Raw genomic sequence first — 13,435 nt, forward strand, 5'->3', positions numbered from 1 at the left:
GAACAAAAGAATACAGCAAGAGTAAAGAAATTGTTAAAGTCTAGGCACCAAGGCAACTCATTTTACTGACTAGAGCCTAATATAGTCCCAGCTCATTTCACCAAGAGCTGGTTTCATGACAGCAACTGATTACTCAAGAGACTCTGTGGGAGTTAATGCGAGTGGTAAACAAGCTCCGTTTACCTTGGGAACTTTCCTTGATTTTACAAAAGGATAAAAGAGAAAAAAAAAAAAAAGAAAAAACCCCACATTTTTCAATGGCTGCTCCTTCTCTCAAAAATACAAGAAAACTGATAGAATGATATTGATCCCCTCTAGCACACACTGAAAGCCATAAACCAGCTTATTTCTGACTGCTTGAATTCAAAAATCATCTCTCTAGAATGATCACCTATCCTTAATGTATTAGATTGATAATTACTGATCCAGGTACACAGCTCCACAAGTACTGGACTGGACACTCTACCAGCCAAGGTAAATGTGTTCTCCATTAAAAAAAAAAAAAAAAAAAACCAAAAAAAACCCAACAAAACAAAAAAAAAAAACAAAAAAACCAAAAAACCAACAGATTCTTTTCATCTTGGCAAGATATTAGTACCACTTCTCAAGTGGTAATGTCAGAAAATCAGAGCATAAAACCAAAGGTTAAATACAAACACTTTCTAAAAACATAGTCAAGAAAAACCAAAGCCTCATTAATATGAAGGTTTTGTTCCAAGACCTGTGGTTTTATATGCTGCAGCAAACGTTGATGACCAGCACAGCATGAATTTTGCTTAAGTTGCAAAAAAAAAAGAAGAGTCACTTTTGGGAAAAAAAGAAAGGCAACAGCAAGCTAAAGCCCATACTTTGGCCCCTTGTGTGTGAACCAACATTTCACCATATTGTCTACATTTTAGAAGGCTGACATGTTAATGGCAGCACTAAAGTCTGGTGTGTAGGACAAGTTGTTCTTGACTCTGCATGATACTGAAGTCAAATTCCTGCCTGATATATGAAAATGTGAGTTAGAGCTACTGATGCTGTGTGTGCTCTGAAACATGCCAAGATCACCATGAAATACTACCAGAGGACTGAAGCTTTGTCTGTCAGTCATTCAAGTCATTCACCTGTTCATCACAGCCTGTCAGCTGTCAGTCTCAGCTGTAAAAAACTGTCCATGAAAATGTATCATAGCCTCCATTATCCTCAGTGTTTTAGAGCATAATAATAAAATATGTATTAAGCCAGAAAAGCAACAAAATCATGCTTGATTGCTCTTATTGAATACAAACATGGGAGTAATCTCAAAAATCTAATTGGTTTGCCAACACTTCACTTTTTAAATATAATTTTCTAGTAAATAAGGGTAGCATACTAACAATATAATTTCTTGAAATTATTAGATACCTTTTCTCCTTTCTGTATCACACCTTTGTATTGAAGTCTAAACTTATAACCCAATACAATTTTCAGGTAAATCTGAAAGCAGTTCCACCTCTACAAAGTAACTTTTTATCATACAATTACAAAATCCTTAATTGCTACAATTGTTAATTGCTATCCCCCTATTTTAAATATGCACAAGTCTCTTGAGTGATTTTGACAGGCTTGATATTTGATCTTCTCACCAGGAGTTGAAATAATGACACTGAAGGAAAAATTTTACCACCTGGAGCTCAGCTGACATGGAAGGAACAAATCTAGAATTCCTCCAGTACCATAATCAGCAATGTATTAGCTCTCCTCCTGCTTCTGACCATCTCATTCTATTCTCATGGAAATTGTTTCTTTAGAATGAATGAAAGTAAAAAGCAACAATACAAAACAAAACATATGGAAAAGAACAAACCCATGACAAAACAAAATCCCAAACCAAATATGACATTTTGTCAAACACACAAAGTCTTGCCAGGACTAGACACTAACAAAAGAGCCAGTCTCACTGCCATCACAGCCAATTGGGAATTGTCACACAGTATCCACAGTGCATGTAATCATGGATGATGCCAGTTTGGGCGACAAAGAGAGCTCTTCTCATGAGGAGATTAAGCTGAATGAATACAGGGATTAAGAAAAAGGTTAAAATGAAATCCAAGTACTCTCAGTAGAGTAGCAGTCCTTTGCTAGCACTATGTGAGCACTGAGGAAGCAGGAGGCAGCAGCGCTGGTGACAGCAGGGTGCTGTGCTGGGCCGCTGTCCCCAGAGCCAGGCGTTGGTACTGACCTGCCCCAGCATGTCCGGCGCTATGGGGAACGTGGGCCAGATGGCCGAGTACACGCCGAAGAACACGAGCCAGAGCAGCATGCTTCCCCAGACGGCCAGGTGACTGAACTGCCAAGGAACAGGGAGAGAAGCAGAGTCAACACACGGCACTTCCTCCATCCACCCAGCCCAGAAGTGTTTCCCTGTTCAGGTCTCTGTCGGTCTCACTCAGGCCTGTCTACTGCTCTTGGTTTTGGGCCAGTAGTACAGGTTGTTCAAACAGCACAAACCACTTCTCTTTAATCTTTGCCTCATAGCAGGGCAGACAGACACTCTTCTCAGCCAATCTGTCTTATTTGGATCTCCAAAAGCTCGTCAGATTTTCCTTAGACCCATAATTTCTCTCATCTAGTTCCTGTATCCTGTCATGCACATTCCAGAGTCAACATGTAAATCAAGGTAGAAATTTTCAAAGGCACAGGTTAAAGTTCACATGGACAAATCCCCTATGGCAGTGTACACATACAAGCCATATACATCACTTACCTTCTCTGGAGGAAGATTCAGTGTTGTGTAATACACTACCATAATCAACATCTACTGATCAACTTTGCTTATTTTTGTTTTAAATGTCTTCTAACTGATTTACAGATACGCAATGCAGTTTACATCTTTACTGGTTCTTCAGTCTATAGACTCACTTAGAGAAAATGAAGAACTATTAAATGACCAGGAGCACATCCAGCACAAACTTCTCAGTGGCATTAAAGTAATTTTTCCTACACACCCAAACTGTTTTTCTGCTCGGAATGATTTAAGTTGTTTTACTTTTACACCACAGTGGATGGAATCAGTAATTTCAGTTGTAACAAGTAACTGAGCTCATTATTGGCTCCAGCTTTTCTGGATGCCAACAACTCCTGTGGCTGATGACTTTGGCTCCAATTCAGAGAAGTACCTGCATAAATCTTAATTACTAATTACATATGAGTTCAGGAACATGGGAATGAATTCACATACTGGGTGCTGGTGGACACAGCGTGTTTGTTCAGTTCTCGGCTTTATACTTCCTACTGGATGACTGTGTCTGTTGACTTTTTGAACAGTATGTCTGAGAACCAAAGAAGTGTCTGAGTATTGTGCTCTCCTTGCTGTGAGATAAATACAAACTTCTGCAAGAAGAAGATTGCCCCTAATCTGCAGTGGCTGGACATCCTCAGACAGGACAGCTTTCTCCAGCACAGGCAGTGAAAACAAAAAAGCAAGGAGCCAGCAGCACCAGTGCAGACTGGCAGATAGCTGGGATCAACTAGAGACTAGCTTACAGTAGAAACATTCATACGACAAAATGTCAGAGGCAATGGAAAGAACACTCTCCTAGGCACTCTCAGAAAGTTGGAATTTCGTTCAACCCTGAAAGTTGCTGGGCTAATAATAAGCAAGACATGGGATAGGTCCCTTCCTGGAGAGACATGGTGGGCAGGAAGATTTGTTTTCAGACTTTGCTATTTATCCTGTTTCGCCCTGGAGATCTGATCTCAGTAAATAAACAACTCCTTATTTAAAACAAACAAACAAGAAACAAACTAACTAAAAAAACCCAGCCCCAAACTCCCACATAACAAACAAAAACCTCCAAAATATCCACATACATGCTCAATTCAGTTTTAATGTGAAGAAAAGTAAGAAACTGAAGGATTTTTTAAACACTTGGAGGACAAGAGGGATTTTATCCTTTCAGTCTACTTACTCTTCTGAAAACTGGGCACAGTTCATGTCAAGATTCTGACTAGAAGCCCTAGTGAGCAACTGATTCTGACTAGTTGCCCTAGTGAGCAACTGAAGTGCTCAGCTCCCCAAAGATAAAGTACAGCAAGGCTGCTGCAAGAACTCATCCTTAAGAAAAGTCAGCCCCATGCAATGGCAGAACAGCACCATCACTGCTTTCTGAAAAGGATGTGATAGCTTCTCTTGAGTCACAACCTTCCTCTCAGACAAGTGGACAGAAGGCTCAGGATAGCTTGGACTGGTGCTTCCCTAGCTCCTGAACTTTATGACTAAACCAGTAAAACTAAAAGCAAGCAGAGAACCCAGTCTCAGACGTAGACTTATTTTGTAGCAAGTGTATTTATGCTAGTGAAATGGCATCAGGATTTTTTGTCTCACTCAGGTTTTTCTTTCCATTCTGCTGCTAGGACACTTTTCAGCTTTTGAAGATATTCACCCTTTTCAGCTGAGCAGACTCTGCTCATTTTATGTTGCCTTTACCTTCTTCTCATGGTTGTTCCAATTATCTCATTATCTCAGGCTTATATCTGCCCAAACTGCTTCTCTGCCTTTAAAAGAGCTTCTGCATTCTGGAAGAGCCCTCCTTGGCCTGCTTGAAAATGTTCCTTACACAGTCACCCCACCGACCTTTGTACTGTTGATTCTCCACTGACGCCTGCATTTAACCCTGGAGACCTCACGCGCAAAACCAGAAGTGAGCCCATCAGATGTGTTAAATGAATGACAGAATACAAGAAATCAAGATTCTTGCATAAAAACTAGACAGAGTGTATGGCTCTCACATGTGCCCTGCTTATCTGAAACAGTTCCTACAGTGTGGTAAAGCAGTGATGAAAAAAGCTCTGTGTGTTTGGGAAAAAGCCTACTGCAGTGTTCCAGATAGGCCACACACAACATGAAGCTACTCCACTCAACTTCAATGTGTGGATTTTATTATGCATTATGTTGCCACTTTAATCACAGCCTTTCTTTCCACACTACCTACTGGATATACCAAGCTCCCAAAAACTTTGACAGTGTTATTTACTTAAAGCTTTCTGCTGAAACCACCTTGTTCTCCCAAGTGGCAGTGTCCCTCTCACTCTCTAGAACAAATTGCCTGTAACCAATCTGCTTGACGATGGAGAAGAGGCTTAACTCAGTGTTGTAAATTTAATACTCTTCAAGCAACATAAAGATTCTCTGTGTGTTGATTCACTCACAGCTGAAACTATAACCAACATCAGATTTTGAGATGATGAGAGTCACTGTTCCAAGCAATGAGACAGGATTTAGAAGTATATGTAGAAAAAAGTTAATTCTAAACACAACTGTTGTGTCAATAACAATAATCTCTCTGTAAAATGCCAGAGTTATAGAACTCCAATATCTACTAAACATTGTGGTATCTTTTAAAAAAGAAGTTTAGAAATGAGGGGCTCATGATTATCCCCAAGTGACTGAAAAGACACCCATTACCTACCCAGGGAAGAGGAGAGAAGAGAAACCATTAAACAGTTCACAACAAAACAGGATCAAAACAAGCTCACATGCATTCAATGCTGACTTGGTTATATGCTTTTCTGGTGCACAAGGGATTAATTTAAAGATTTTTGCATTTTAAAATGTTGATACACAACACAGAACTGATGCATAAGCAAGAGTAAAAAACACTCAGATTTTATTTTCAGATGAGAGAATGGGGCAGAAAATATTAACATCTCCCTAACAATTAAATAACCCATACAGATAGCATTTCATCTTTAAAATTCAGAACAGATGTCAGCTCATTGATCTTCTCAACTCCTCTGGGAGGAATGAAATAAAACATTTTACAACTAACAGAAGCAATGAGGTTAAAAAGATCTAAGCCAAACCCTTGAAGAAACTGGTAGAATAAGAGTATATGTCCTCAAAATATCTTAGTCTTGAGGGCAGAGTTTCTTCATATGTCATGAAAACTAGATTCACATAAAGTATCTTACTGGAGCGGAGAAAAAGGGACTCCATCAAAATTTTAAAAATTAGCGTTTCAGAGGGGCTAGGGGAAAGGAAGGGAGAAAGGTGTTGAAGGTTCATCAACACAGGAGCCCTCCGCTCCCTGTCCCTCACACTCTTGGGAGCTCACTGCCTTGCTGGATTCTGTCACCTACCAGTAACAGAGCACTTGCCCATTTCAAGTCAGTAACTCAAATCAAGGAACCAACAGAACTATTCAGCTAACATCCTTATTACACTAAGTTTCAAAAAGAAAAACAAAAAAAAACCCAAGACAATTCAACCAGTGTGAAGTCACCAGTAGTTCTTTCTACCCAGTTCAAAGATGTCTTCAAAGACCAGTTGTTTATCTGAGGGCAGGCACCTTTCATTCCCTATTGCATTAATTTTGAAGGAGCTACAGAGTACAAAGGATAATTCTTGATGCATTTTCTTAAGAAATTACAGTAGTATGTTGATTTCATGCAAAATTTTCCTCATTTTTAAGTAGAGATGTTGACAATACACTTTTAGTGTACTCTTCCCACTTCTGCCATGCTGCCCTTTCTCATCACGGATATCGTGTGACCTACAAGTTCATTCCTCTCACATTCTGTACTTAGGGAGCTTAGCAGTCTGTTCTTACATGTAAGCCCCAATTGAAACTCTGAAGTCCCAAGTGATTTTTAGTACTTATCTGTATCAATACTTATTAGGGAGGAAGGTGTGCTAATAAAAGATACTGGAATGTACTTTGTACTTACTCTAGTCCATGCAGTTGTTTCCAAGCCGGCTTTCAGACAAACAGTGACTACAACATACTGCAAGGAAAAAGAAGAAAGAAGACAACTTCATTACTAACACTCTCAAATCCCAATCTCCCCTTTACACCTAAAAAGCTACTACCATTTAGGCAGCAACCCAGGAACTCAGCAGGGGATGCAGGAAGGACAAAGCAGAAACTATTGTTGGTGCATGTCTGGGAAAAAAAATTAAAAGGAAGAGGGAAAATCATGCACACAGCATCAAGTTGATTTTTTTTTAAACTCACATATTTTCTTCAGGTTTACATCATTTTCTTGTGGTGAAAAAAAGGCTGGAAAGAAATTCTACTATTCAAAAATTGCTAGGATACACAAACTTACAGTGTAAACTATGTTTCCAACAAATAAATAGTCAACTCCCTGTCCATTTGTGAATACTGCATCTGAAAGAAGAAGATAAAGAAGATCACCTTTGTTATCAGTTTATCAACAGAATGGACAAAAGAACAAGGAGATTTTCAGGAGAAAATAACTGGTCCCAACCTTTCCTTTTTGAACATCGAAAAGCACTCCTAGAAACCATGAGGTAATGGTAATGCAGAAGTTGTGCTCAGACACAGCGCTTGGATAGAGCACACATCCATAGCTGCAGTTGCCAGAAGATGGTCTAGCAAAGGAGCAGTGTTCACCAGATCCTAACACGTAATTTGCCTGTAAGAGCTGAGGTATGTCACTGCCACTTTTTCTGTTGCTATCTGTCCTGTACTAACTGTCACCTCTAACAATATTTCTTATTTGCGTGCCTGTGATGAAAAAGCAGAAAAACACCAGCTGACTTGTGGTGAAAGAGAGCTAAGAGCAGGGACAGTTTAATTTGTAAAGGACACATATAAACATGTAAAATATCTCACTGGAGGTTAGTTCTATAACTGAGCAGTATTCGGTCTCTGGCCACCCGTTCTCTATAAACTGTGCACAAGGGTGAGTACATACATGTTAATCTATCATTTGGAAGTGCCAAGCTTGGCAATACTTCAAATGTCATTTAGTCTCGCATCTCTTGCTGAATCAAACTGGAACACCATGAAAACACATTCAACCACCACATGAACGCCAATTGAACTTGTACTCACAGGAGCTTTCAAGCATTACTCAAGCATGATAAGTATTGCTATTTTCACATGTTTTAAGACAGCTGCTAAGGAAATACATGAACAGCAGGGACAAAAAGGCTTATGATAAAACCTTGGATTCATTCCTAAACACATACTGCCTAGCACAGTGAGCAGTTCTACCATGATGATGCCTTAAGTTTTAGCTTTCATATTATCCAGATTCTGTAGTGCATTAGTATAAAACTCTGAACTTCATAAAAAGTGTTAGCAAGTTCTCCTTACAATTTAGTTAGACAAAACAATCCTTTTCCAGCCCAAGAACCAAGGACACTGTTACAGCTTCAGGCCCAAAAAGTATAAACAGCAGCAAACTGAGGAGAGCAATCTGGGAGGATGGGACTTCATAACCTGAAGCTGTAATTGGACAATGAACCCCAATATGTAAATGAACCAAAACTTATAAAGTGTGAAAACATGTGACCCGTTGTCCATCTTGGGTGTAGTCTCAGCCAAGCTCTTGTAGTGCCCAAGGTGTATCCTTTGAAGGCCTTTTAATAAATACCTACTTTATTCCTTCAACACTGTCTAGCCTCGGTTCTAGGTAGCCTCTCAAGGCATCAATAACAGTAACATTTTGTTAGATTTATTTGAAAAACTGGATCTGACATTCTTAAACAAAGGTTGTGTACTCCAGGATCAGTAACTTTTTAAGCCTAAGAGTACCTGACACCCTGACCTCCATGATGAAGACCCTGCCTAGCTTACAGCGAAAAAACTCCTAAATATTTATACAGTACAGTTAACCCAAGCTACTTGTTTTGTTTTCCTTCTACCAAGCTGCACATGGCTGTCTCCAAAGAACTGGCAGGCTCTGAATATTTCCCAGAAGTTGCTAGTTCTGTATCCCTCCTTTCTTTTCAATATTAACGACTAAGAAACAGCAGCAGAGTGACTAACACTGCAACTGGAGCTAAAGCCTGAGACAGCTAGGTTAGGAACTGGCATGATTTCTAGCCACTGACATCTTCCTCAGCCCAGATCCTCCCCAGTGGCTTCAGGCATTTACCACATCATTCAGGGACATGCCAAGATTTTACAGTCACCCTGCTCTTTCCCCTGGTGTCAACAAAACTGGTGAAGAGCACTAGGGAACTTAGTCTCCCATGCCAAATGAAGCCTGTTGGTGCCAAAAGGCTCATTTTATTAAGAAAAAGGCATGCCTAAACTCATCAGTTTTGCTAGAATAAGCTGACATGACACAGCCATGCTGTTGTGTAACATCACAGTGAACATTTAAATAATTTAATACATTTTTCTGTACATCTCAACTTCTTTCAATTTATATATTTTAATGCTGTAAGTTAGTGTCTTTATTTTTTAGTGTTTTCCATGACCTTTCACTTTGGGAGGCTACACAGTCCTGAAAGGAATGACATTTGTGCTAATGAGAACAGCAGGATCCCCAGTGAACATTCATTTCTGAAGCTATACAAGTGCCCATTCCTGGACTAAATGCACTTCACATCCTAAGGAACTCGAGAGGTTAAGAATCATCCCAGTGTGAACGGCACATTTTTGTCTCTGGCACTGAAATCCTTCTTGCACTTGGAAATGCAAAGAAACTTGAAAATTCAATTTTCATTCCTCTGGGAAAAAAACTGAGCAACTTATTCAAAGGAACTCCGAAAGTTAGCTTCTGAGCTGGTATTTCAGTCTTATAATTCTAATTGTTGAAATAAAAAGCACATTATCTACTTAGGAACTAGAAAAACCTATATGGAAGACTATGTAATTTTAACTATAAACACTACAGATGTTAACCTAAAATTTCTGCAACTGAATTTTAAAAAGAGCTCTTCAAGATTAACATTTGTCATAAAAACAGTGTAACAGAACAGCAAAACTCCTCAAATCAAAACAAAAACCAACCAGCCATAGAAGGCTCTCTCCCACGAAATGGAACTTTCTTTTAGTACAGATGAAAGGCAAGTCCCTTTTTCATATGGTCCATCAGCCATGGAAGTTCCCACTGAGGATATGATACTGACATTTTAATCAGTCAAGCAGAGTAGCATGAACCTAATCCCCACAAGTATTTTTACTACCATGCTGCTCATATGAGCATTCATCTTCCCTCCCTTTTTATTTCTTTCACCTCCTCCCCACTTACTCCATTCTGGAGCCGAGAAGGTTTTCTTAAAATCAGTGTTTTCCAGGAAGGGGTTTCACTTGTGAAAAATTAATGATTTTAGATAAATATTCTCTTCACCACCCCTAAATTCATCATCTGATCTAATGCTATTCCTTACCACAACCCAAGATTTCCAGTGGTTTTTCCCACCCACAAAGCTATACTGGAAAGCTAGGTAGGAACCATGTGGGATTTACTGGTCCCTGAAAGACCATGTAGTTGCATTACCCTGAAAAGCAAGACTTAAAAATAACTCTAATTTGTACAACAAAGAGTCTCATTTCCCCAGTATCTCTGACTCTTGATCTGGTTTACTTCCATTCCAGCCAATTCGTTTTCACAGTACTGTGTTATGGAATTGGGGAGTTCCAACAAGATATAAAGCACACGGCTCTAAGGCAGCTGCTCTAAGAACATTATTCAATCAAATGCTGAGATCTCAACACACTACCATAAAAAAAAAAAAAGAAGGCATTTCATAAAACATCACTCAGTATTTGGGTAAGACTTCTTAGCAAAGCAATAGTTTCATTTTTCACCTATTAAAGTCACTATATGAACAATAATTATGTTAGATTAGAATAATTTCTGAAAGCCACTAGACAACCCGCCAAGCTCAGCAGCTAAAGACTATTGAACTGCCTGGCAGCATTATTTCTTGGGACTTGTCACGACCCCCCTTCTGCAAACACACTGGTTCTGTAAGACTGAACATCAGTTACTCACGTAAGAAATAATGAAGCCCTTACCATGCTCCAGCACTTTCAGTGGAAACCAGAAAAGAATGATGGAATGGATGAGGGCATTGATGCAGTGACCCCAGAAAACCTGAGGGAAAACAAACCAAGCCATCAGTAAAGTCCAAAGCTCTTGACCTCTCTCTAACTCCTAACAAACATTTCATTGTGTGGTTTAGAGTCAGAAAATGTTTATCCTGAAGTGAAATACTCAAACTTCTGCAAGATATATTTTCTCCTACAATTTCTGCTCTTTCACAAGAAAACACTGGTCCAGTTCCATCATTTTATTCTACCAACCTGAAGCAAAATAGGCAAGCATGTTTCAGTTAAAGACCTTTATTGAAATAAGGCAGACTGATTGAGTCAACTTTGTTTAATTACCTCAAAGAATAATTTTAAAAGAGTGATTCAGTACTATGAAATGTTCTATTTTCTTTTAATGGATAAATACTTTGCGTCCCATAGTTTTTAACTAGCAGCTAATGTCATTTTGCACAAACTAGAGCTTTATGTACTCTACAATTTCCTCTCCAAACAAAGCAATCATACAGCTTCCTTGATTCAGAAGTACATTTAGATGTGCACATTATGGAAAAGACAGACTATCAAAAGCTGTCATTTTCCAGCATTTAAACAGCAAAATGGAGTAAAATGTGTTCTTCAAAACTCAGAAGCCCAAATAAGCCAATTCAAATTCTATTTTCCAAAAGAACTACTGGAACAGAGCTATGCTAACTATGAAAAAGCACCCTAGCAGAGAGTGCTGTGACAACACATATGTTAAATAAATCCAGGCGATGTCATGATGGCAGATCAGTAGCCGTGAATTGAAAAATCATACTTGGATACAAATCTAACATTGAATCAAAGTTTATGGATATTTCAGGACCACTTTCAGGTGAAGTCACAGCAGAAAATCCTTATTTATAAACAAGGATGTTCTTTATTTAAATAAAAAATAATGCCTTGGAAAGAACTGGAAGGCTGAACAATCACTCTCAGTGGGTAGCATAAAGCAGAAGTCACATCAGGAAATAGGTTATTTTCTGACATGAAAAATCTGGACTACTAGAATGCTTATGTTTTTTCTTAGAGTAACAGGGTTTTCCTTACCCTTGTGTTGAAACCATCTGCATTTTGAGTGATTTTGTATAGCTGTGGAAATCTAAGCATGCTATCTTGAGTACACGACCGTTCAAAAATTCCCAGAGTAAAGGGTGGCAGTGCTGTGAAAATCTGCAAGGAAAGCAAATACTAATTGAAAGCAGCTCTTAGTTTTAAGTGTATCTCATATAATGTTTCCTTATCTAGACAAAAGCAAAATTCCCACAGACTTCAGTGAAGACTTACTACTACCTAGCATGTTATTTGGCACCATTTTCAACGGTCCAAACAAGTCCAAACATTACTTTGTAACTCCCAAATATTGGCTTGTGAACAACAGAAACATGAAAGAAAATTTGTATTATTAACCAAAAAGTTAAACCCAAGAAGTTAAGCATCATTAGTTTCTGATGTACCAGCTAATCCAGCGAGGCTCAGACACATCAGACTGCAATAAAAAGACGACACGTATTTTTAGAAAATAGCCTTGTGGGAATAGGTTCCAATATAGCTGCCGTTGTAGCCATAATTAGATATGCAATGTGCTTAACCACTGCTAAGTTTACAGACAGAGTAAATGTGGAAATCACATTTAAAAAAAAAAATCTACTGAGCAACAAAGGCCATTCTGCATTATGGTACTTTGGGGATTCCCCTGGCAGGCATGAACTGATAGGAACAAATTAACTGCAGTGTGTGTCTGTGCTACGGGCAGACGCTTGGATGACCAAGCCTCGGAAGCCTTCCAAGACAGGCAGCAGGACACTTTGCCAGAAGCAGAGTAAATTAGCCTCCACTGACTTTAAAATTGCTGCTCTTGAAGTGTTTCCAGGATCTGAGGCAGCTCATTTAAAGCCAGCTTGGGTATCCATGTTTCTTGTGGTCCACAGTGCAGGCACAGAGGGAAAGTTACACCAGGGTCTGAACACTAAACTTTATTCACTTTCTTTTACATCAATAGTTTATATCAGAAACATCACTTTAAATCCTATACATACATATATTTTTACCAATTTGAGAAGTGTTCTTAAAGTTAAGAGGCAGGTTGGAATGATGAACTGTTTCTAGGGCGTGTGCACATTTGGAGAAGGCGGGCTGTGATTGCCACCAGCAGCACGCTGGCAGCAGGGGAGCAGACAAAGAACAATGGGAAGGAACAGAGAAGAGTGAGAATCAATAATTACAACCCTCAGTCCAGCGGGAATTGTGTGTTTTTGCCCATGTGAAGTGATAAACCAGATGGCTAAAATGGGAGCAGGCTGAGGGTAGAGAACTGAAACTGAGAGCACTGGTCCAATATATTCCAAAGAAGACCATGTCCTCATACAGCTTTAATGTACTTCCCCTGGTTTCTTGTGTTTATTGGGGCATTTATATTCTCACTTGAAATAAATCTTCCAGTGGTTTTGATCACCAAGGCAAACGTCCAGTGTGAACCAGTGCAAAATCAGGAATTACAATGCCACTATGATTTCATATGCTTAATATCTTAATGAGACTACTAATGAAAGAAAGGGTTAATCTGCAGAGAAGAGAATGACTTAGCTAAAAGCACTTCAAAACCTCAGCCTGACAAATTGTGGAAGTCCCTA

At 39.1% G+C, this 13,435-nt stretch overlaps 1 protein-coding gene across 5 annotated transcripts in view; it reads right to left on the minus strand.

The window, feature by feature from the left end:
• Window positions 1-13,435, minus strand: part of ATP8A2 (ATPase phospholipid transporting 8A2) — a 313,238-nt gene that overhangs the window by 95,929 nt on the left and 203,874 nt on the right. For all 5 annotated transcript variants that reach the window (XR_005258169.1, XM_038147367.1, XM_038147375.1 and 2 more), the window contains 5 exons: window positions 11,853-11,975; window positions 10,749-10,827; window positions 7,075-7,136; window positions 6,694-6,750; window positions 2,207-2,314 (listed from right to left, as the gene is read on the minus strand). Coding sequence is in view for 4 of the 5 variants with exons in the window: in XM_038147367.1 (XP_038003295.1) it covers window positions 2,207-2,314; window positions 6,694-6,750; window positions 7,075-7,136; window positions 10,749-10,827; window positions 11,853-11,975 (429 nt within the window). In the remaining variant the exon portion in view is untranslated. The remainder of the gene's footprint in view (window positions 1-2,206; window positions 2,315-6,693; window positions 6,751-7,074; window positions 7,137-10,748; window positions 10,828-11,852; window positions 11,976-13,435) is intronic.

Source organism: Motacilla alba, chromosome 1, assembly GCF_015832195.1.
Source record: "Motacilla alba alba isolate MOTALB_02 chromosome 1, Motacilla_alba_V1.0_pri, whole genome shotgun sequence".
Lineage (NCBI taxonomy): Eukaryota > Metazoa > Chordata > Aves > Passeriformes > Motacillidae > Motacilla > Motacilla alba.